This window comes from Cynoglossus semilaevis, chromosome 15 (genome assembly GCF_000523025.1).
Source record: "Cynoglossus semilaevis isolate Cse_v1.0 chromosome 15, Cse_v1.0, whole genome shotgun sequence".
In the NCBI taxonomy this organism is placed as follows: Eukaryota; Metazoa; Chordata; class Actinopteri; order Pleuronectiformes; family Cynoglossidae; genus Cynoglossus; species Cynoglossus semilaevis.
Window position 1 is genome coordinate 10,148,736 of NC_024321.1, and position 22,979 is coordinate 10,171,714.

Below are 22,979 nucleotides of genomic sequence, written 5' to 3' on the forward strand. Positions count from 1 at the left end.
TCCTGTCCTCAAATATGGATCGGGGCATTGAGAAGGAAACTGTGTGACGTATGGTCTCACTGCAGAGACGAAGAGAAATCGTTCAAAGAATGATGTCGTAGTGTGAGTCATGTGACAGAAACCGTAAAATAAAATCTGGAACATTAGCTGAAAATGGTTCCTGGTCAGAGTGATAGTGCCAGTGAATGGAGTATTGTATACGACAGTGTCTTTGTGGTGTGAAGACCAAATGAACAGAGTGACATCTTTAAAAGCAAAGATCTTGGAGCAGGAAGAAGAAACAAAATTGTTGTCAGTGTGTTTCAGGAAACAAACAAAGCCGTCAGTGTGGGATCCGAAAGTTCCTCACACCCTCGAAACTGTACAACAAAAAACAATAATAAAGAAAACCAGTATGCCCTCAGGTCACCCAAAAGAAAAGTAGGAAAAAAGTTGTTGCCAAGAGAGACTGACTAGAAGTATTACTTTCTTTCAAGTTTGAGGGAAAAAAAAAATGTTCAAAATAAAAAATAAAAAAAAGACTTAGTTCTTCTAGGGAAGATGGTAGTTTTGGATTGGATATTGAGAAGCTAGGGTGTGTTGGAGCAGGTTCCTGCTGGCCACCAATAGTAATGGAACATAAGTAACATAACAGTCACAATGCAATACAGTTGCTGGGTTTCCATTGGGTTCTATTGGCATTATGTCGCACGGTTGTTGGTGTACAGCTTTACCAAATGATGGAGCTCAGAAGTCAAAATCTTGCCTTGTTTTCACCATAGGGGGCTACTACTCAGTGACTGCTAGCTAAGCTGCTCTCTCCCTAACTGTATACATACTTGATTGGGACATTTGAACAATGGCTCACCCTGCAGGCTAAGGTTGGAATTTAGGGTTTGTGAATGATAAGCAAACACTTCTTCACCTTCAACTGTGTCCATCCTCATCCACCCCGTCACTTGTCACGGTTAAAGATCCCAAAGTGAAGGACGGCCGTCAGCGTTTGTGGAAGGGCTGTTCTGTCCTTCGTAGATCAGAGATAGCAGACCTGCTGTTCTGTACATCAGTAGAGCTGATCACATCTACTGGATCAGAAATGCTGTCACAGGTTGAGGAGATGAAGACAGATTCCATCGTTCCCTCTCCTCTGGCTTCTTATCTCTACTGCCACACTTATCTAGCCCCAGCGGCCTGATATTGTCAGAAAGCTAGGTGAGTAGCAGGAAGAGAGACAAATAACTGGAGGGTGAAAGGAGGACAAATTACTGCGTAAGGGCTGCCGAGATAATACTTCACAGACAAAGTCATGAATCAGGAATTAATTGATGATAGCGAGAGACGATAGAAAAGACTAGTGTCAATGTAAATAAAACTGAGGCTGGGAATTCTGGGTACTGCTCTGTGTATCATCAGGTTAACACCAGAAATGCCAGGATGGTCGATGAGTGATTCATTGAAATGAAAAGAGGACACAGTCTAATCCCCCATCAGCCTGTGACAGTATAGTCATTAACAGGAGAGTTGTAGTAAGAGGTGTCGTGACCCCGTTGATGACCTTGTTTTCAACCTCGCTCCAGTTACGGCTTCTTCTCCATTGTACTACTTAAAGGGTCATTTATATTTAAAATCAATAAGTTGATTGTAATTATTGATTTGTGAAATGAATGAGATACAGATTTAAATACTTGCACAGACAATAATGCAACCCGTCATCCACCTGTTGTTGCTGCTATACATGTTATTTACACGCACTGTGGGAAAACATTTTCGTTCCACTAAAGCACCACAAGCTTATAACATCATCTCAATCTTTCTATTATTCCAAAATTATGATTTTCCACAAATTAAAACAGGTGTGAAATAATATACAGAAAAACAATTAGAAATGTCTTTCTATCTCAGTTGGTCACAATTAATCGTGATTAATTGGCAGCTACTCTTTGACTTTCTAGAATATAAACTGGAAGGGCTGTGTCTGACAGCCCTTATATTTACGTACGTATATGTCTTATATAGTAGGTTTGTGGTTCTTCACTGTCGCCAACAGTACGACGGTCTTTTGTCAGTGATAGTGACAGAAACGGTCACCTAATCAATCGACCCTGTGAACAATAAATGACTATAAGGGGAAGTCATACATTAAACCCAGGGTCGATGATGTGACAAACAGCTCCCCCTGTGTAGATGATCTGTCTTTGGCTAACACACAGATATAGTTATTAGACATTTTTATTTCCCAAATGTGTATTACCAACCCATCTTCCCAAAATTAGTTAATATTTCAGATTAAAATATTAAGTTTGTTGTAATTAAAAGAAAGTCTAAGGGGCATACTAATAATAAAAAACCTAGTGAACAAGAAATATTGCTAAAACTTGTCAAATAGGTATAAACTTAGCCATAAGTTAAAAAGTGAACCCAAAAGTAGAAAATATGTAAGCTGTACACCACAAAATGTAAAAATGAAAAGTTAATGCAGAAATAGATTAATCCTTGCAACAAATGTGACCCGAAATTGTATATATCAGAAAACGGCCTTAAAATATAATCAGATATATACATATATATACATATACTGAGGCAGACTTCAGCCAGACAAAAATTAGATATAAAAACACATTTTCCTGCTTTTGAACAAGTATGAGAAAAGGCTACCTGTACTGTATCAGTAAGTAAACAGTGAATTATACATTGTCAGGTTGGGACCTAAGCTATCTAATATTCTTTTTCTTCTGTAGCAGCTATTCCCATGTGTATGAACATACTGTACCAGTGTTTCTCTGCTCCTAGTGTCAGAAGAGAAAGCACTTTTCTGTTTCCCTTTGAAAAGCTGCTCTCTGCCAAAGCTAAATGAAAATGTTCCAATTTTCTGTTGAAAAACACAAACTATTTTCGATTTGTACTGTTTTTGACTGTCAATGCATCACATTGTACTCTAATGAAAAATATTACTGTATATGTGATTTTCATTCTTAATAATTGTTGTATTTTTATTTTATATTGTTTTATTTTGAAAAATGGCCAGATTCCCTTCAACCTATATGTCACATGTCTTACCTACATCCGCTACCTTCTTAAAGGGTCTGCTCCGGCCGGGAACACATAATACATTTTCGCAAAATTAAAACCTCAAACCTAACAAAATGAACAAAAACCAAAACCAAAACCTAAACCAAAACTAAAACTAAAACTAAAAACTAAAACTAAAACTAAAAACAAAAACAAAACAAACGTCTTTTTTGCGCAGAGTAAAGAGCCAATGAGGAGACAGAAGAAGAGCCTACGTCTTCAAAGAAAAATAAAGCTGCATTTTACAGACAATTCCACGAGTCCTACTTGAAATATGGATTTATTGGGACAGGTTGTTCACACACACCAAGGCTGCGCTGCATAATACGCAGTGAGTGGCGGCTTTCTAATGAGGCAATGAAGCCTTAAAAACGGCTTCGTCATTTGGAGACCAAGAGTTCTGCAATAAAGACAAGCGCAAAGTTATGAGGACGCTGGTAATTAAGTTGCATACACAGTGGCTTAACGTTTATTGTTATATTTAAAAAATACCCGTTTATATGCCGGTCGTATAATTTTATTTAGTTCGTTTATATGCCGGTCGTATCATTTTATTTAGTTGTATTTATCCGCCACACCGTAAAGGTCCGTGAAAAACATTTCAGACATTTAACCGGTCCGTGGCGCAAAAAAGTTTGGGGACCGCTGAAATAGAGGACACCGCGTCATTTTTACAGAATTCAAACCTCATTTGGTTTATTTGCTTCTTCTGCTTGTTTATATTTTTCAGCTCAGAGGAAACTGTGCTGCAGCTGCCATGTCAAATTGAAAACATGCATGCCTTCACCGGGGGACTGTGTGTGACCGGAATCTCTTTATTCCTGTTATTGCCCGTTTCCTCTGAGAGGGACAAAACATCACATTTTTTTCTTCTCTTTTTTTCTTTTTACCGCCTGTTTGTGGCCAAGCGGGGGAGATTTAAACAATTTGTCTTACATGGGCATCACCCACTTTTACAGTATCCCATTCATCCCTGTGAAATGTTGCCATTAAGGAGAAACAAATCCATGTTTCCTGAGGGAGTGTTTGTGTCTCCTTTGTAAAGGTCAGGAAGGAGAGGCAAGAAAAAAATTATTGGGGGGACCGGCGGTCATCTCACTGGTCTCCCTGTTTGAGGAGCGATTCAGTTTAGAAACATTTCTTTAATTGATGACTGGATGTTATACTACTGGAGCAGAAAATGCTGCTAATGTAGCGACGCTCATTCACATCCTCCATTAAAGTCATTAATGAGGTTCTGTCGCAGCAGCAGGTGCTCACTGATGTTCATGTACTTTGGCCTGAACCTCCCCACAGTATTGGTGCAGCTGACTGAAATATTTCCAGCTAATAAAACTTCAATCCAAAATGTACTTTAACCAGCTGTTACTGGTACCTACACCTGTGCACCCGTATAAAATAGTATTTGAAGTAAAGCAAAAGTTATTCCGAACAAAGTTAGGAAACATTTGTGGGTAAAATACAAACAGTTGAATATATTGAATTTAATACCAAGGTCATTTGTACTTCCCAGAATACATGTTACTGTGTGGATAAAATAACTTTGACTTAATCAGCTTTGCCATCTGGATATTTGAAATTATATTTGTATGAAAATTTTGTGCCTTTTTTTTTTTTAGTTCTGTAGTAGCCTCAGGCTCAACCCTAATTCTCTCATTGGTTAGTTGGTTGGTTGAGACATGTGATGTCACTATTCTCAAGCCTGTTCTGATCAGTACCCCACCCCTCCTGAGACTACCATGTATGCATGTACAGTATGAGCCCCAGTGTTGGACTGACCCTCGACCAATCGTAACTTGACTTTGACTTCAGCTCCTGCCTCGACCTTCAAAAATATGTAGTGGTAGAAAATGAACGAAGGTTTTCCTGAAACTACTGTAACTTTGACAGCTTCGTCTGCCTATCAGCGGGTTGATAATGGCATAATAGATGCTGAACTAAAAGCCATGGACTGTTTTGGATTTTTAACCAAAGAATCCATCAAATAGCAAAATCTCTGACCCACATCTAATCATAACTGCACGCTGATAAATCCTGCTGGGCTTTGTAAGATTGTTGTCATGACAGTGCTCTGTGGGATGTGACCTGATTAACACTTTTGGAAATCACTCGTTTGCTCCGAAAGTTAATACTTAATTGTACCATAATAGTTTGATTGTATTTATAGGATATATATATATATATATATATATACAATATATATATATATATATATATATTGTATATATATATATATATATATATTTTTATATATATATATATATATATATATACAATATATATATATATATATATATACTGTATATACATATATATATAAATATATAGTTGTTTATAAATATAAATATATAAATATTGTTTATAAATATAAATATATAGTTGTTTATGCCCATGGTAGTAGATGTTTTTCTGAGCTGTAGATACGGTTAGTTAGTGGTTAGGGTTTGTGCTCCAGTGCTGACATGCAGACCTGACATGTAAACATAGATGTCCCTCATGAATCTTGACTTTGTGAGGTTCACTTTCAGATTTCACTGCTGTCTGACAGTAAACAACTTTCCAACGTTTGGCTAATCTTCCTTTTGGCAGCTGATGTTGTTGATGTTGTTATGAGAAAGATTGATGCAGGAAGCAGATGTGTTTGTGGTGTGTGTGTGTGTTGTCTACGTGAAGGTGATGATAGCTGTCATAAATTAGCCGTAGGTCTTTACGGGCCTGATGGCTGGTTAATCAGCTGTTACATTTCTCCTCAGGCTCGTTATGTACACGTGCAGATCATAATAGCTGTGTGTCGCTGTGTGCTCTCACCCTACATGTGTGCGTATCTTATAGCTTTTCCATAATGCATGATGATGAGGGTAATATAGGTGAAGGTGCTTTCCTGACTATAATCTTGGTACCAGGCAGAGTGTGGCTTGCTGTTGCTGTAAACGTCAGCTGTTTGTGTTTCCTCAGCCTTTGTAGATTCACTCCATTTCCTGCGAGTGAATGATGAGGTTATCAACCCAATCACACTGGCAGACAGGCTGTTTGGACGTTATTTATTTATGACAAGCCGGGAAAATATTGCATCACTTTGCCTCGGAGTTTCACTGTAATGGACGTTTCTTTAATGCAAGTCATAAGTTTTCATATTTAACAGTCTATAAATGTAAACCAATGGTTTTTCTCTCTTCTCTCCTCTTTGTGTGTAGCTCCTGCAGATCAGATATTTAAGGTGCTGTACAGTGATGCATCCCCCTCTCTGTTCCGCTATATGAGATTCTCTCCTCTGTCTCAAGTGGAGGCCTGCGGATTTGCCTGTGTACAATTTACGGTAAGCAGTATATTTGTTTTTCATGCACAAAAATCTCTTTTTTTGTTTTGTTTTGTTTCCTTTTGTTTCAGAGGCTTACTGTTTGTGTTAAATACCTTGTGTGAAATGGGTTGTACTTTAGCATTAATTGGAATTTTTCATTCTCAACATGTGTTAATGGAGAAATCAGGTTTTTTGCCTCCATGTAAATGCCATTTTTGCCCCATGTTCAATGAAAATTAGCAGTTGGGCTAGTAGCTTCTAGTTTGTTTGTTTATCACAACTGTCACAGTGTTAGTCATCCTCATTCAAATTCATTCATTTTCTCCATTGTCAGTGGTAAAGAACAGATGCTCATAATAAACAGCCAACCCGTGTGTGTGTGTGTGTGTGTGTGTGTGTGTGTGTGTGTGTGTGTGTTTTGCGATTAGGAGAATCCCACACAAAGGACAAACACAATAGTTGCGGTCACTGATTGACTCTTCATACAGACGTCACCCTGGTTAATCTTTGTCTTTGTGTTGCTGGTTACAGACAACGTTTGTCAAATCCATAAACACTTTTTTAATATAGGCACAGTCTCGCTTTGTTTGCACAACTCAGACCAATTTCCCATTCATATTTGAAGATTCTTCATGCTAAAATGAATCGTGGCTGCCAGCTAACTTCAGATTTAGTCCGCAGTACAGCTGCGTGTGCCTGCGGTCGACACTCTAGACTCAGAAAGGTGATGTAAAAGCTTGTTCTGCCTTCAGTGACGCAGCACATCATTGGATCTGTGTTTTTTCTGCAGGCATTATTTTATGAAACAATCTCAACCTCGACCAAATCATTTTTATCAAGAAATGTAATGAAGTAAACTCACAGACCAACAAAGCAAAAACTGAGTTGTTTCTTTGACGTACAGTGAACAGCATGCTGTGGATTCTTCTTCATAAATTTTGCAGTAGTGCAGCTGACAAAGTTCTCAAAAGTACATCTGCTGTGTAAGGAAACTGCAGAAAAAAACAAATTTTCTTGCAGTAGCACCAGGGCTAATGCATGATGTGTCAGATATTTCTACAGTTTTAACGTTAACAACCTTCTTGACTTATTCTCACTCTCACTCTTTTGACATACTCGTAACTTAGTCCTTGTCCTAGTGTAAATTGGGAGTTTTGGCTTTGGTTTAGTTTTAGTTGACAAATTATCAAAAATATTTTAGTCATCTAGAATGCATGATGCAATATTTAAACATTTTTGTCTTAACTCATATGTTCATAGTATCCTGATTTGAATGAGGGATGGAGGAGTGGAAAGACAAACAGTGAGAGAAAAACAATAAACATCATGTAGCTGTTAGCAGTGTAGCTAGCAGACACTGATACCAGCCCTACTGCTCCATAGCTGCACATATACAGTATATGTTTAGCTCCACAGTGTTCTTTGTTGTTACAGTGTTATTTGATGGCAAACACAAAAACCATACGATTACGTTGCAGATCACCAATAGTGATAGTGCTGCTATACTATGCTGCTTCAACATATTTTGGAGCCTTTACAGAAAACTTTGCTTTGGTGTGAAGGAACAAATCAGTGCAAGTATACAGTACATGTTGGAGTAATGAACTTGTCAGTCACACAGTTCTGAGTGTGTTGTTTCAGAGAATATGTCTATGTTTACTTTCAGCATTTCTATTACTTTGATTTTTTTATTAGATACAATGGAAATGTAGCAGTAATGGATACAAGAAATAAATTACAACGTTGTTGACGCAGTGAGAGAGTTGTACTGTGTAGTGACTGCAGCACTTGTACTGGTACTGCATTATGAACTCGTGTATCGTCATTAATCACTATGGATGATCATAATTACTTTTTTGTCCTTTTGCATGTTCCCTGTCACACACGCTATGACAACTCACTGTGTGTGTGTGTGTGTATAAACTCTGCAGCTGCCTGTCTGTTGTCTATTAACGCCTTACACATTTTCACACACTCCTTTTTAATCTACAAACTGATGGCTCGTCTTTTATAAGTGACTAAATTTGGTGCCAGAATTCAGAGAAGTAAATGAAAAAAGGCAGATGTGATATAAAGTTAGCATCTGTATTTGAATTTAATTTGCATGGTGATGAAAAGAAATGGGGGAAGAAAAAGGAACAGGTTGTGAGTGACTGCAAATCAAAAGCCTGTGATGAGCGCTAATGAAAAATAACTCTAGCTGAAAATAAGATTGGAAGGGCGACAAGATACAGCAAGTGATTGCGTCTTCCTCCCTCTTCCCCTAATTCCTCGCCCCCATCGTCTCCTCCTTTCTGTCCTCCCATTTTTCTCTCCCCTACTGCCTCTCTTGCGTCCTTGTCCTGTCTTTCTGAAGGCCAGAGCCAGATTAGAGGGGAAGTCCACACAAGCGAGAAATGATGGTTTCCTAATACCACTCAACGCATTATTATATTTATTAAGTCTGGAGACCAAGCTTGACAAATTTAATTAACTGTGGGCAAATACACTCTCATTAGTCAGCACAAATACTCTGAATGTTATATTATGGTCTGTTTGCATAGACCGATCCCATCGGCTCCGCTGACGACTCAGTGGAGATGCTGAAAATCTGCATACAGAGACAACACTGATTTCTGAAATATTAAATAATCTCAACTCTATCAAAGTCTATGAAAAGTGTAGCATTCACAGTTGATTCTATTTTACAAACTTTGAATTGCTCACCAGTTGTGATTCTCTCAGTTTGTCTCCATGTCTTTGAATAGCCCCAACTGGGCCACTCTGTGGTCATGCCCTGGGCTGGAGGGGGTCCACGGGCCACTATTTGAAAAGGGAGGCTGTAAATGAATAACATTATTGAGGTTTGTTTGTGTCTTGGGTCTTAATTTGACATCTCTGTGCTTCAGTGTTTATTTATTCAGTAAATTGTTACAATTTTTCTCCCAAACTAATCAATATGTTATTTAGACACACACTCACACACACATAATACTACCATTGACTCACCATTGATTTACTTGTCAATGGCATCAGTAACATATGACCTACCTTCAGTTCTGTCATTTTCATTTTTATTGGACACGATTCAGCTCCATGCTTTCTGCCCACACACCCACCCCCCAGTTTGGGAACCACTGGCCACAGTATCAAAGACTTTATATTTTCACTTAGATAAAAGCTGGGCTCCACTGAGAATCAATGAGCAGCAATTTTATTTTTATTTAAATAAATGTCCACTCTTATCAAAAACACCAGAATTTGGATTTAAATAACCGGGCATAAAATGAGCTTCTGCTGTTTTTCTGATGTGTCAGTTGTCTGTCAGTTTGACTGGTTTGTGTGAATGGAGTCCATCCTTAGAGCATTAAAAGAAAGAGCTCAATGACGGAGGGAAACGTCGTTTCATCTGTTTTAATTAAAGAGACAAAGTGAATATAGAACCGGTTAATTAGAGGATAAAGTGATGTCACACAGATCCAACTCTTCTCACCTACTGTAGATTGGGTTTCTTTTCCTATGTTCAAAAGGAAAGCTTAGCCGCCAAGCTAACGGCTATTGCCACAGGTAACAGTGTGAGTTAAAACCGAAGGTAAACTATTGTACGTGTAATGAAAAGGCTGACGCTCACAGACTGAATCAAGACAAAGACCTAATTTCCTGCCTCAGCTGGAGGGATATGGAATTAATTTACTTTTGTATTCTCTTTAACATTGTTTCATTTATTTACCAGGGCTGTTAGACAAAGCGAGGTGAAGGCCAGACACAGTTTATATTATTGAGAATAATACCAGAGCAAGACAATAAATCAAAACAGGGAACAAGCAAATGATTCGGGAGACAAATGAGCCGATGTTGTTCACATGACGTGTTTACTGTCACCTCTGCATAATGACTTGTCATGTTCAAACAGATGTGAGACATGACTCTACTGTGTAAAATAGGTATTAACACAGTTAAATAATCATGTAAATAAGGAATGAATTCCTGTCGCACCTCTTCAAAGTAACTACTTTTTTTTTGCTGACAGAGAATAGTATTAATTATAAAATAAAAATGCAGTACATCAGCTCTGTTATTTAGTGCAGTGCAGGGTCAGAACCAGTTTGTCCTTGGTAAACCAAGTAGTGTTGAGTGTTAAATCATGAATCTGTTTTAAATTGTGAAAGGAAGGAAGGAGGAAAGGAGGGAGGGAAGAAAGGACACCTTGTCTGTTGGATTATGTGGGATTTATCTCACAGACAAAAAGACTCCTTACCCAAGGTTGTCTCTGTGAGACGTAGAACTTCCAACAGTTTAAAGTGGAGAAGTAGTATATTTAGATTAATTATTGGGGCCTTTTTCCCCACAGTGATTTATGTTGTAGTGACTTTTCTAATCATCGCCAAGAGCAATTTGTTAAACATTGACAAATGTTATCATTTTTCTAAGTACTTTTATACGACCTTCTCTGATCTTAGATCACTTACGAAAGATTTCATGAGAACTTAAATGACGTGAGAGTTTAATTTACACTGTGGGTGTGGGGGGTGTCAGGGAGGGGTAATGGGTGGATAATTTCAAAACCTGCTTTGTGTCGCTTGTCTTTTCCTGTCCCTGTAAGTCTGTGTCTCACGGTTGTAGGTATAATAAACTGTATTCGTGCATGGATTTCTGTAGAGTTGAAAATGTATTCTGAGGGTTAGTTTAATTTCACTCCTTCTGACTGATTGCTTCCATTTGTGGCAGTCCAGGTGTTTGAGAAAACAATTAAAATTTCAATCTTTTCTGGGTCTTGCACTTTCTCAAGTACGTCTAAAGTGCTTTGAGTGTGTACATATATACATCTATGTGTTTCTTGGTAGATTTCATTTTAAAAGTCCTTGGGGATGTTAAATGTTACACACAGTGAAAGTAATTACATTGAAGTGCTCGCAGCCACACTAACCAAATACAGTATTTTTTTTAACTTCCTATTGCCATTGTTGGATTTGCAGATGAAGTGAAGTGTCACTGAATGCCTCTGATAAGAGTCTGTCAGTGGGATGCATGAGGCAGAGAGACATGAAGAGATAGTGAGACAGAGGAAAAACAGGGAGAGAAACAATGTGCCATGAAAAGTGGCTGCTTGGTGCAGAAAACAGATAAGCCGGGGAATTCTCAGGCACGTTCTCATATCGTCGCCTGTGTTTGATTGTGGGGAGAGAATAACCTTTCACAAATAACTCACCACCACAACCCCTCTCTCTCTTTTGTGGACACCCATTGTTTGAAGTCTTTCGGATGTAATCTGCATCTTAGTCTTAGTCACTTTCCACGCCGTTTCCAGTCTTGAATTGCATTAACTGTAAATGTGCTAAACCGAATTACTAACAATGTAGGAGAGGATCTCATTCCCAAGAAACCCTGGAAAAAGTAATTTAATTATAGGAGATGGGAAATTGTGATAAAGAGGGAGAGTGAAACGGTAGGAATGAAAGGGTGAGTTTTCCGATTTATTTCAGAGTAATGTGCTGTCAATTGTAGCCTGGCACATTCTGCTCCTCCAATGTTGTAGTGAAGCGTTAATTTCCAAAGGGCGGGTGGTCACATATTGAAGTTGTAAGGATTGAGGGACTGTTTATGTAACACCTATTATCAGCTTTATCCAGAAGCATTCTCTACTGAGAATTTATTATAATAACAATGACTGTTACTGAACAAATCTTATCTTATTCAGCCTACAATTTGGAATTTCACAGTATCAGAGTCTTTGCAACCCACACAGCTACCATTAAGTATGAGGTTCCTATGGGGCTCAAACCCAGGACCTTCTGTGTGTAAGGCAGATCTGTAAAGCATAGGTAAGCATAAGGTATTAAAATGGAACACCTTTAAAATTTTTATAAAATAATAATGATGTGACACACCCATGCACGTCATGTCTTCCACCACTTTCCACCACTCCTCTGCCACACCTGTGGTTCTGAAGCAGTACCACAGTTGCCCTTGGTCCTGCTCATTTGTCCTCTATATTTTCCCTTAGCAGTTTTAAAGAGGACATCACATCTGCATTGCTCTTTAGTGTCATGACGCCTGATGTTGCTCAGAACAAATGTCAAATGTCAATTTAGTTTGGGGAAAATTAAAAAAAAAAAACAGTTTTTCCTTTTCTGTAACAGAGCTCAATATTAGACAAGGACAAAAGTCATCAAAGCTGAGACTTGTGATTTAAAAGGCCATGTTGATCCTAGGAATATAGTTTTATTTTACACACTGATGGCATTGAAGCATTGTAAAGTGCTGCCCTTTTTTTGCTGTTTAAAAGTTTGTGTTTCATTATATAAAACTTTGCAGAGTGTGAAATCATCAGTACAGTGTGGGGCTCAGAGCTTGTTTGTACAAGAACCACTGCCATAGAGGAAAATAGAATTGACAAAAGGAAGCAGATGATCAGAGAGAAGTAAATGAGATGTGATTACACCTGGGAGCAGCCAGTCCACTTCTATTACATCAGAAAACATATTTAATTATTCATCTGTCCAGAGGTTTGTCTTGTTGCTGGAATAAATTCACCGAAACAATGAGGTTAAATAAGTCTTTTACGACCAAACCTTTCCCAATATTCTGATTAATCTGTTTTTCCAGACCATCTATATGGACTTTTCTATGCAGACGATCATAACGTTTAGTGCTGGGATTTGTAGTTTTTTTTCCGTCTTGAATTTTTTTCTCACCCTGTTTTAAATATTTATGTTTGTGTTTTTCTCTGCTTTATATATTCCATCAGTTGTGTGGAGAGACGAGTCCTGCCTGATTTAATGGATGAGCAAACAAGCCCAATTATTTGCACAAGCACTGGTCTGCAAGGGGAAACACACACAAACACACAAACACACAGAGCTCTTGTTTTCCTTTCAAAGAAAAATCCATGAAATTGAAACTTTCTTTCTGTAGGACAGTTACCTTACATTTCACTACTTTTAAAAAAACATACATTTGTCACTGTTCATGTCAGAGATGCATCTTATTTCATCACAGCTCTGACTGTGACGCCTTGGCAGTGCACATTGGATTTGAGATACCAAAGTCAGACTACGTTAATGCTCTTTAAATAATACATCAACAACACAAAGGCACAGGGCCATGTCTGGCAGCCTACAGTTTCTGTACGAATGTAACTGAAACACAGTTTCTTAGTTTTATTTCGACTTCAGAAAAGATACTCAGTTAAGATTTGCCTGTCAGTCAGAATCATATTTTTCTTTTCATTTTGTATTTATAATTATCTTCTGTTGGCCTTAATATCCTGCCCTGATTGTACAGTATAGGGTTTTCTGAGTCTGAATCTCTCATCTCTCTCTGTGTTTGGTCTCAGCCCACTTTATATGTTGCTAACTCTTTAACCTATGGCAACCATTAGACATGTTGGACAAGTGATTGATAAGTTAATATGGTTCCTCAATGTCTAAATGAATTGGTCATGGCATATTTATTGTAATCTCAGTGCTTCCCTTTGAGACATATTTTCAGAATTTCTTTGCCAATCGTAGTTTGTCAAAATCAGATCTTAAAGAGTAGTCAGCACCAAAATCCTGACAGAGTCACTTTTGCATAACATGTGTCCTTGAAGTAAACCCATGCTGTGTGCACATTTCTGGCTGAGATGATTTGAGGCAAGTATATTCATCAAGTAGGTGAAATCCTTATGGTTTCCTCCTACCTTTTTTTTTTTTTTTTTTTTTAAAATCCTTACGGTTTCCTCCTACCTTTTACAACCTTTAACAAGTCTGACTGTTTTACAAATCTGACTGTTTTGGATTCCACAGAACTCTGACCTAACTTGTATCTTCTGTTTCCAGAAGTCTGTCGATGCCAGGGTTTCTTCCAACAGCAACAACTTGCTAATTGGTGTCAGCTCATCACTTTTGTTCTACAACTTCAGTGGACTTAGTACTCACACAAACACACACACGCAGGCTCACACATAATCCTTTTGAACACAGTATCAGCACTGAGCTAAAGCTAAAGGATTTAACCGTGTTGTGTTTGATGGTGCCGTTGTTTACTTTGGTTAAAAAATACCTTGAACGGAGTGGAAGTAGCCTTCAGCGTTGGTGCTCGGACCTTTAACAAGACAAGTGCTTGCAGTACAAACTTTTCGGACTCATCCAGTCAGTACACTTCATATCCTTCACTTACAGTGAAGTGCCGGCCAAAAGGGCTCAGTCGCAGAGACTTTTCAAAATCTTCTTGTTAAGATAAAATGAAGAGGGGAAACATCAGTGCAACCGGGGCGAAACTGAACAGAAGTGACTCTGTGGATGGAGTGGAAAAGTGAATTTAAACGTCAGGATTGTTGAAAACACTGGGGAGAATTAGTAGATTTTTAATTGAAAATTTATATTTAATGGAACCAGAACTTCAGCATTTGGGATAAAGATACTACAGCAGTACAGCCCTTATTGGTTATTAAGCCCTACAAGACACGCCCCATCGTTGAGTTTAATTGATATTTTAAAATGCATCTATGAGCAGCACTGAATACATTTAGGTGTAGTATATGTTAACAATAGCATGTGAATTGGCTGTGTATTAGAACAACAAGAGGTGATACTGTACATGTGTTACAAACTTGAATCTGATTAATTTCACAAACTAATTATCCTGGATTAATGCCTTTATTTTGTCAGCCCTAGTTTTTATATATGGTGTATGCATTAAAGTACCTTTAATGCATCATCAGTTTGTACAGCTGCACCATCAGTGGCAACAGTTTTCTATGGTCTGGATGTCAAAAAGGTAAGGAAAATTGTTAAAAAAAACATTTATAAAAACAACAAACACAATGTCTAAACGTGTTTTTCAACATAGGGGTCGCAATCCTGTGTGGGATCACCTGGAATTCATTTGGGTCCTGAAATCTCCAGTAAAATGACTGTGATCACAAGCCAAAAAAGGTTGGTGACCACTGGTCTGACACCAAGTTCCTTTCAAATGAACACAACAACAATACTTTTATTTCCAGCAGAGAGGACAATATTGTTCCATTCATCTTAGTCTGTATATCACATCGATTAAATGTGTCATAACTGACAGACACATTGCAGTAATGATTACATCATTTTGACATCAGTATTGTAACCAACATAGTTTTCTTTTTGTGGGTAAAAAAATTAAAATAATTTGTCTTCACAATAGAGAGTGTTCAGACTTAAAATAACTCAACTTTTGACAGATTTGAACTTATCTTTACTCACGGAATATCGAGACAAATAAAAAATCTTCAAAACACAATTTTCAGCCTTCCAATAAAGTGATTGCAGACTCAGCACTGTGACTTTGTAATTGTTTTAAATCTTGTTTTTTATTTTCTTTTCTCAGAATGACTTCTTTAATTCACGAGGAATGACAGTTTATGGCCCACTCGAATCAGATAACTGAATGAAATCTCAGCATGAGGCAGACAAGTGCGGCGGTGAGTGAATAAAATACCTAGTAATTAGACTGAGTCACTGAGTGGCAGCAATCACACTTGTGTTTTCAGGGAAATTAAAACAGTTCAGATGCTGTTACACCAGACCTGCTCAGACACAGCCTGTAGTTCATGGGTTTATCATCTTCCTCTATGCTCCATAGTTTTGGTTTGAGTTTACATGTACTATTTCATTATCAAGCGTTCTCACCCTGTCTTCTATTTGATGCCTCAGGCTGCTGCCACAGTCATTAGCTGATACTGACAACTTACATTTCTCTTCATTCTAAAGCCTTGGGGTAAAGAAAAAACAACCTAGACACGGTATTTGAATTAAAGCAATCATGAAAAGTTGCTTTCTGTACTCTGAACGGTAGACAGTAGCAGCACAGCGTTTCATTTGAACTGCTGTGTCTGCGAGTGTGATTATTGAAGCTTAGCATTTGTGTGTGTGGGGGGAGGGAAGGAGGGGGGGAGGTGTGCGGGTGAGGGTGCGGGGGAATGTCTTCAAAGAATAATAGCCCAGCAGACAACTGTTACTGTGCTGATGCATTTAAATTGTGTGGTGGTGAGCAGCAGCATCTATAACAGATATGATAGGTATGACTGTGTGAGACGCTGAAATTAATGCCTTAAGTGAGTAATTGGCTTCTATATTAAACCCATGGACACAGCAGCTTAGCAGGAAAAGTTATAATTGGAGCTGCAGTGTAACGAGCTGTCTTTCAACTCTGGAGTTCATAAACTACAGAATACTGGGTGTCAATACAAATTATGTTCAAGGCATTGTACGGTATTATTTATTATCATTATAATCGTTATGGCTATAATTATCGTTATTCTTGACAGTACCAGTATTTTTACTGATAAGTGTTTTCATTGATATAAGTCGTGGAAAAGTACTCACTTGCTTGTAACACAAGTCACGACCGTGTGCTGTCCTCAGTTTTCACTTTAACAGAGAAACAAATATAAAGAGTGGAGTAAATGAACAGTTCACACACAGGCTCGCTGTCACAGTGGGTGGGCTTTAAGTGGAAAAGTGGCAAAGTTTCTGTGAATGTGTGTGTGTGTGTCAAGGCCACAGCCTGTAGATTTTTCTCGTTCATCACCGTTTGTTTAAAATATGTTTTTTGTTTGGTGTTTTCATTTTTAGGAGGAATATATTTAACATTTTCTGTGATTTATTTAAAGGTCAATAATGTGAAATATAGAGGGGTGTTATTTTAGAAGAAGCTTCATTTACTGTTGTCCATATACTATACTTGCACAAGTACATCACAGTACTGTACAGTACAGTACAGTACAAAAAACACGAAAAAAAAAACTTTTGGTTAGAAAAAGAATGTAGACTGTAGATGAAAACTGTAGTAACGAACGTGGCAATATCAGAGAAAATTTGTGAGCATCAGTACCAGAGCGTTCCCCAAAGGCATGAGGGCGGCCGAGGGACCGTGACCAGAAACCTCCCATGTCTGTTCATTGTCAATCTATAGACATGGATGTGAAGAAAAATAGCCACTTTCAGTTGAATGTCATCATCGTGTGCCACACACCTGAGCATGTATTGATTGAAGCGGGGGATGGCAGTAGTTGTCATTTGACCTGAGGGCCTCTGGGGGCAGCTGAAAAATTTCTTTCACAAGGATGGCTGCACATGTGTTCCTACCTTCATTGCTTTTTCAGTTCATCTGAATTTTCTCATGTGCCCATTCAAGGACAAGACTCTGATGTATATATGCTGCAGCAAAACACAGAGCGGGGCACGAACCACTCAAAATCACATCATAATGTAAAGTCGTGGGTCAAGGGTGTGTTGCAGGGACTCAGGCAAGGACAGATGTGTATGAATTCCAGTTAATCTGAAAGTGCTGCGTCATCAACTCAGACCACATCAAGTCTTTCTGCTGAATCTGAGCGTTCAGAAAAGTTGGGTTTTGTGCAGGCTGATGATGCAGTGATTTAATCTGTGAATTAAACATCTGCACTCGACTTCACGTGTGTGAATGCATTCACACAGCTATTTTCAATACACACCCAGTGGCAGAATAGCTCATCAAATCCTCCATCACCACTCTTTCATCAAACCGCAGTGAGAAGCTGGAGTAAAAAGTTAGCTGCACTTCACTGCCTCCACTGTGGCACAGAATAGTATGTATTGATCTACCATCTGCCTGTTAATACAATCTCAACTGTGATAGCTTAAATGGTTGGGTAGGGGATAAAGAAGGAGTGAGCAAGGGAGAGATTAAGGGAGAGCGAGAGAAGAGAGCAAGAGGGAGAGAGGGAGAATTAAGTAAACCAGTAGGGGGAACACCACTGCCATCTGCTCTCTCAGGGGAGTCCTGCACCCGCTGATGCTCTGACATGTCATTGATCAAGTGACCAACAAAATTATCAACAGGTCGATGGAGGGTGTGAGTGATTGGCTTTAGTGCCCTTCCTCATCCGGCATTTCAACCCTGATTGGCCCGTTGACATCAATAGGACATGAAGACGGGTCGTGATGCGACCTTGTTTACACATGATGGACGGTATCATTGCATCACTTCAGGCCTCATTCAGCGGGTTGTCACAATCTGGAAAAGGCCTGATTGGAGCTTATATAAGAAATGGACCTCGTCATCTGGTAACAAAACTGTTACTTTTAAGCCCTAAAACTTCACACATTTTGTAGCCAGATTTTGCATGCATGAATATAATAGGCCTGAAGAGATTTTTCGGGATTAGTGTAGTTCTCCACAGAGTTTCACATTGCTAATATATACAGTAGGCTTTTGTTTTAACCTTCCAGCCAACACCAGTGTGTTCTGGGCTCCCCTGTTTCTGAGGGATATTATCAGAGTGCCAGAGATTTGGGGGCAGAAACCTGTGAAATGTTGAGCCAAGACCAATTTCTGGCCATTTTCTGTCATCATCTCCTCCAGAGTCATTGATAGTTGGCACCAATGAACCAGAACGACGCAGCAGCTTGTCAACAGAGCGACGTGACTCTGCTGCAGGGTTTCATGAGATAAATGTTCATTTTTCTATTTTTCTATACCAGATGATACGGTGTGTTAGTTGGTAATGACACAGATGGGACATGAGACTCAGTTGCCTGCATGTATGAAAACAATCAAAAGCTCCGCCAAGCCTTTCTGTGTTTTGATAGCGAAGCGGAAGCGTTCGGTGTGTGAACATGTTTCATGATGCTGTAAATTTAAATTCCACTTTACTGCCGGCGATCAGGGGCGGGTTCTGTAGACCTTATCCTGTCAGATATGACACTCTATGATTAATGACAGTGTCATGAAGGTGGCCACATGTTTCATCACGTCAGACGCTTTTGTAGCAGAAACATATGGAATCAGGGTGACATTTAATGTGATCCTCATTAGCCCCTGTTCTTTTTTAAGACGTAACTCAATCAGATGATCCAGGTTTTCCTTTCATCTCCATTTGTCTCTGTCTGTCTTTTTACCCAACGTAAACAACAGAGGCAGAATATGTGCGACAGAACAGACCATATTGGCAGCTTGTTATCACCCATTTCACATTGAGCAGAACAACACGGCTGCACATTCAAGTATCTCTTTCTACATCTCTTCATTTTGATTTCACAGCAGGAGTCCTGCCTGCTACAGAGGAAAACAAGACAAAATATTCAACCTAGAGAGATTTGAGCTAAAACAACAGTGCCCTTGCAAAAAAAAATCCAAACATGTATTTTTAGTTTTTCTAATATTTCTAAGCTGGCATTCTTATATAGGTGACACACCCAGTGGGAAGTTTGGTGGTGTGCAGCATGTAGGTGCAAACTGAATCGTTCAAGGTAATCGTAGGTTCTCACCATTAGAATTAGGTTATTTGTGTAGATTCAAAATGCAAATATACTGCCTGTATAGGTTCTTAAAACAGCCAGCAGAACAGGAAGTGAGCAGAGCTTTTGCGCCCTCTCACTGCTTTTCTTTTCACGTAAACTGATGTGCGATATTTCCATGTTTTCATAAATATATTAATACGCACAAATATTGGTTGAATAACTCTAAACAAAAACTTATTGTTTAGTAGTAAACACCTAATTGTTTCAATGTGTTGTTGTGTCTTCGGTTGTTTTGTTAAATTGCTGGTATGCTAACTATCTAAGAAAATATCTTAAAGTAAGTCTGGCTCCTGTTTTCATTCCTAAAGAATTGTGAGTCGATGTGAAGGAAAAACCTAATAACTTTTCCGCAATATATGTATTTACCTTGTGCTGACACAACATAAATTAAAAATGAATTTAAATAATGTATTTCCCATTAGATGTTCTCCCACCCAAGGTCGAAGATGTTCTAGAGGAGGTCCTTGTACAATTTATGCACTGGCATGTTCTTAAGTCATGTGTAATTAATCCTGCAGGTCTAATTCAATAGTTTTTCATTTTGAGCCTACTACTGGGAAAGATGAGCAAATGAGTCGTAAAAAATATTTTATGGCTTCTTACTTTTTATTTCTTAGAAGGCTAATTAATTAAACACTGTATTTTCAATTACTGTGTTACTCTTGGAAAGTTTGTCATTGTAGGTTTGACAATTTTGAACTATTGAAGTGAAGAAAGTGGAATGATTGGAATCAGTTTGGGGGAGACTATATTTAAATATCAGCCAGTCATTGGCACTTTGTGACACGTTTTAATTTATATTTAACAATATGTTGAATTAGTGATTACTAATGCAACATTTGTATGAAGCTAAAACTATGTTTCCTCATGTAATTTGTAAAATCTGGTAGTTTAGTTCATACTTTGTATTTTATTGCACTGCAATGCTAATGAAGTATTGTGTAGGTTGTTGGTTAGAGTATTGGATGAAAAATGTATCCATCCATCCATCCATCATCCATCCATCCATCCATCCATCATCCATCCATCCACCCACCCACCCACTCCTCTGTCTCAGTGTATGTATCTATTGCTGTTCTATTCCAGTGAGCTACAAATAGTTGTTTTCAGTCTGATTCAATCGGCCAGAGCTCAAGATATTTTTAAATTCTATAGGTACTGCCATTATTTGCTCTTTACAGTATATACAGTCACACTTCACTGAACAAACTGTAGGAACTATTCTCATTGCACATACGTAAAAACATTTGAACTGAAAGGTTGATCTTATTTTGAACATCTCCAAGAAATCTTCCCATTAAATGTAAGTTCCACTGGAGTGTGTGAAGTGAGTTAATTTGATATTTTCTGATGTCGTGCATGTGCTGCAGACATCAATACAAGCACAGATCAAAGAGCTAGTTAGGACTGGTTACTGTCTGCATGGGGGTTGGGGGGGGGTGCAGGAAGTCTCTGCCATGACTAATAGGTCTCTGTCTTCAATTACAGAAATAAACACACACACACCAGAGTTAGATCCAAATGATCCATTTATTCATACCCTGTTAAAACTTACTAAGTTTTGGCTAAAGCTCTGCAGCCATTATTTATTTAAATATACACATGGCTGTTGTTTGATAGTCTACTGTTAGCATTCATTGTTTATTCTACCTCCAGCTGTATCACAGTTACGGCTGGAGGTCCTGTTAACCCCGTCATGTCCAAACCTAGCATATATACTATATACTATGTATTATATTATACCATATATTTACTTTTCCTCCGTTGTCCAAACTCTTCCTTATGCGCCTCCCTAATTTCACACTATTTTGCTTTTATTTAAATTCACATTCTCATCAGGGGTTTCCACAACAATAAAATGCACTTTATATATATATATATATATGTATATATATATAATACAGAATAGGTATTTTTATAATAAATAGAGAGTGCATGCCATGTTCTGTTTATTGTTTTTTACAAGAATTTTACATGATGTAAAATACCACTAATCCAATCCAAACTGTATTCTAGTTGTGTGCTCAGTCTTGTTGTCCAGTGCAGAGGGGGCCCCGAGTTATTCTGTGGTACTGCTGCCACTTGTGCGTTTCCTTCCATTTTGTAGAGGGCTGGCTCCCGGTGCGCGCACACGCGCCGCTCTCCAATTAGCGCAGGGGGCTCATGTAAAGGTGGATGCTCGGGTCGTCGGCAGCAAACTTGTGGAGCTGAAACTTTGACAAAGACCTCGTCAAATGCATGTCACCCAGACGAAATCGGCCTGAAATACATGTTGCGGTTGAACTCTTACCATGTCTGACGAGGGAGAAGAAAGCGACAGCGGCGAGAAAGCGCATCTCTCCGAGTCCCCCTCCCCACCTCCGCCTGTGCTTCTTCACCGAGGGTCTCCTTCCCCTCAGCGGCCCCTGGACCTCTTCTCCTCAGCCTCTCCGCTGCTGGAAGACACGGATCCACCTTACCTTGCTACCCTGGAGTGTCTTCAGCCCTCTCCGGAGCACAGGGAGCCCGGGGACAGTGCGCATTTTACACCTCCAAAGTTCCGCCAGCGCACCGGGGTCGGCGCTTCGCCGTTTCGTTCGCAGCAGGATGTGCGGCTAGATGCTGGCTCTGACTGCTACGATGAACCGTTTCCTAAATGGAGAGGACGAGGCGCTGAGCGCTTTCAGCACCGCGGACAGCGCCTGCCACGGGCCCCGGAGCTGTCGGACTTTAGGAACCACTTCACTGTGGACAACATAGAGCCAGAGTTCAGCTCCCAAACCCGGCAAACGTGAGTTACTCCTTTACACTAATCCACAATTTAGAGCTGAATAAAGTATGCAGACTATGTGTGAACAGTCGGTTAATCCTGTAATTACCTTCATGTCACTCTAGTACTTTCTAAATGGCAGAACTACTGTGAACCAAAGGCTTGAAATTCCCCTTGGGAAGTGATGTCAGTTTTCAGTTAAACGCAACCAGGCTTGTCAGGCTGAGCCGAAGCCAGAATGACATGAACCACTGACTGACGCCCAGAGGCCGGTTAGAGACGTGGAATTAACTGTTGCAAAAGAAAAAAAAAAAGAAAAAAAAAACCTGTCTTCTGCAATAAACTGCAGGCACATTCACAGCATAAAAATTATTTTACAAAACTCTCATTTGCTGTATACTGGATGAAGTAGAAAGAACACAAAGACACAGCTTTATCTCTTGATTATTTTCAGTCAAATAATCAGATGATGCTGATTGGTGTGTCTCAGAGTTAGAGGAGGACTGAGACGGGAAGATGTTCAAATACTTTTCAAATGATTCATGTTTTATCAACAACAACACAAATTCACTTTGGGGTGTAATGTTGAAAATAGGAACTTTATATT

General features: G+C 39.0%; 1 protein-coding gene across 10 annotated transcripts in view; it reads left to right on the forward strand.

Moving 5' to 3' along the window:
• Positions 1–3,073: 3,073 nt before the first annotated feature.
• Positions 3,074–22,979, forward strand: part of trpc7b (transient receptor potential cation channel, subfamily C, member 7b) — a 62,286-nt gene continuing 42,380 nt past the window's right edge. For 3 of the 10 annotated variants that reach the window (XM_017039211.2, XM_025062904.1, XM_025062905.1), the window contains exons 1-6: positions 3,075–3,485; positions 6,243–6,364; positions 14,146–15,085; positions 15,158–15,243; positions 15,668–15,761; positions 21,731–22,393. In XM_017039211.2, coding sequence (XP_016894700.1) covers positions 21,915–22,393 — 479 coding nt within the window. In that variant the 5' untranslated portion in view covers positions 3,075–3,485; positions 6,243–6,364; positions 14,146–15,085; ... (1 more) ...; positions 15,668–15,761; positions 21,731–21,914. Of the gene's footprint in view, positions 3,486–6,242; positions 6,365–14,145; positions 15,244–15,667; positions 15,762–21,730; positions 22,394–22,979 lie in introns of those variants that run through there. The other 7 variants (XM_008327015.3, XM_008327018.3, XM_025062903.1 and 4 more) reach the window with 6 other exon arrangements.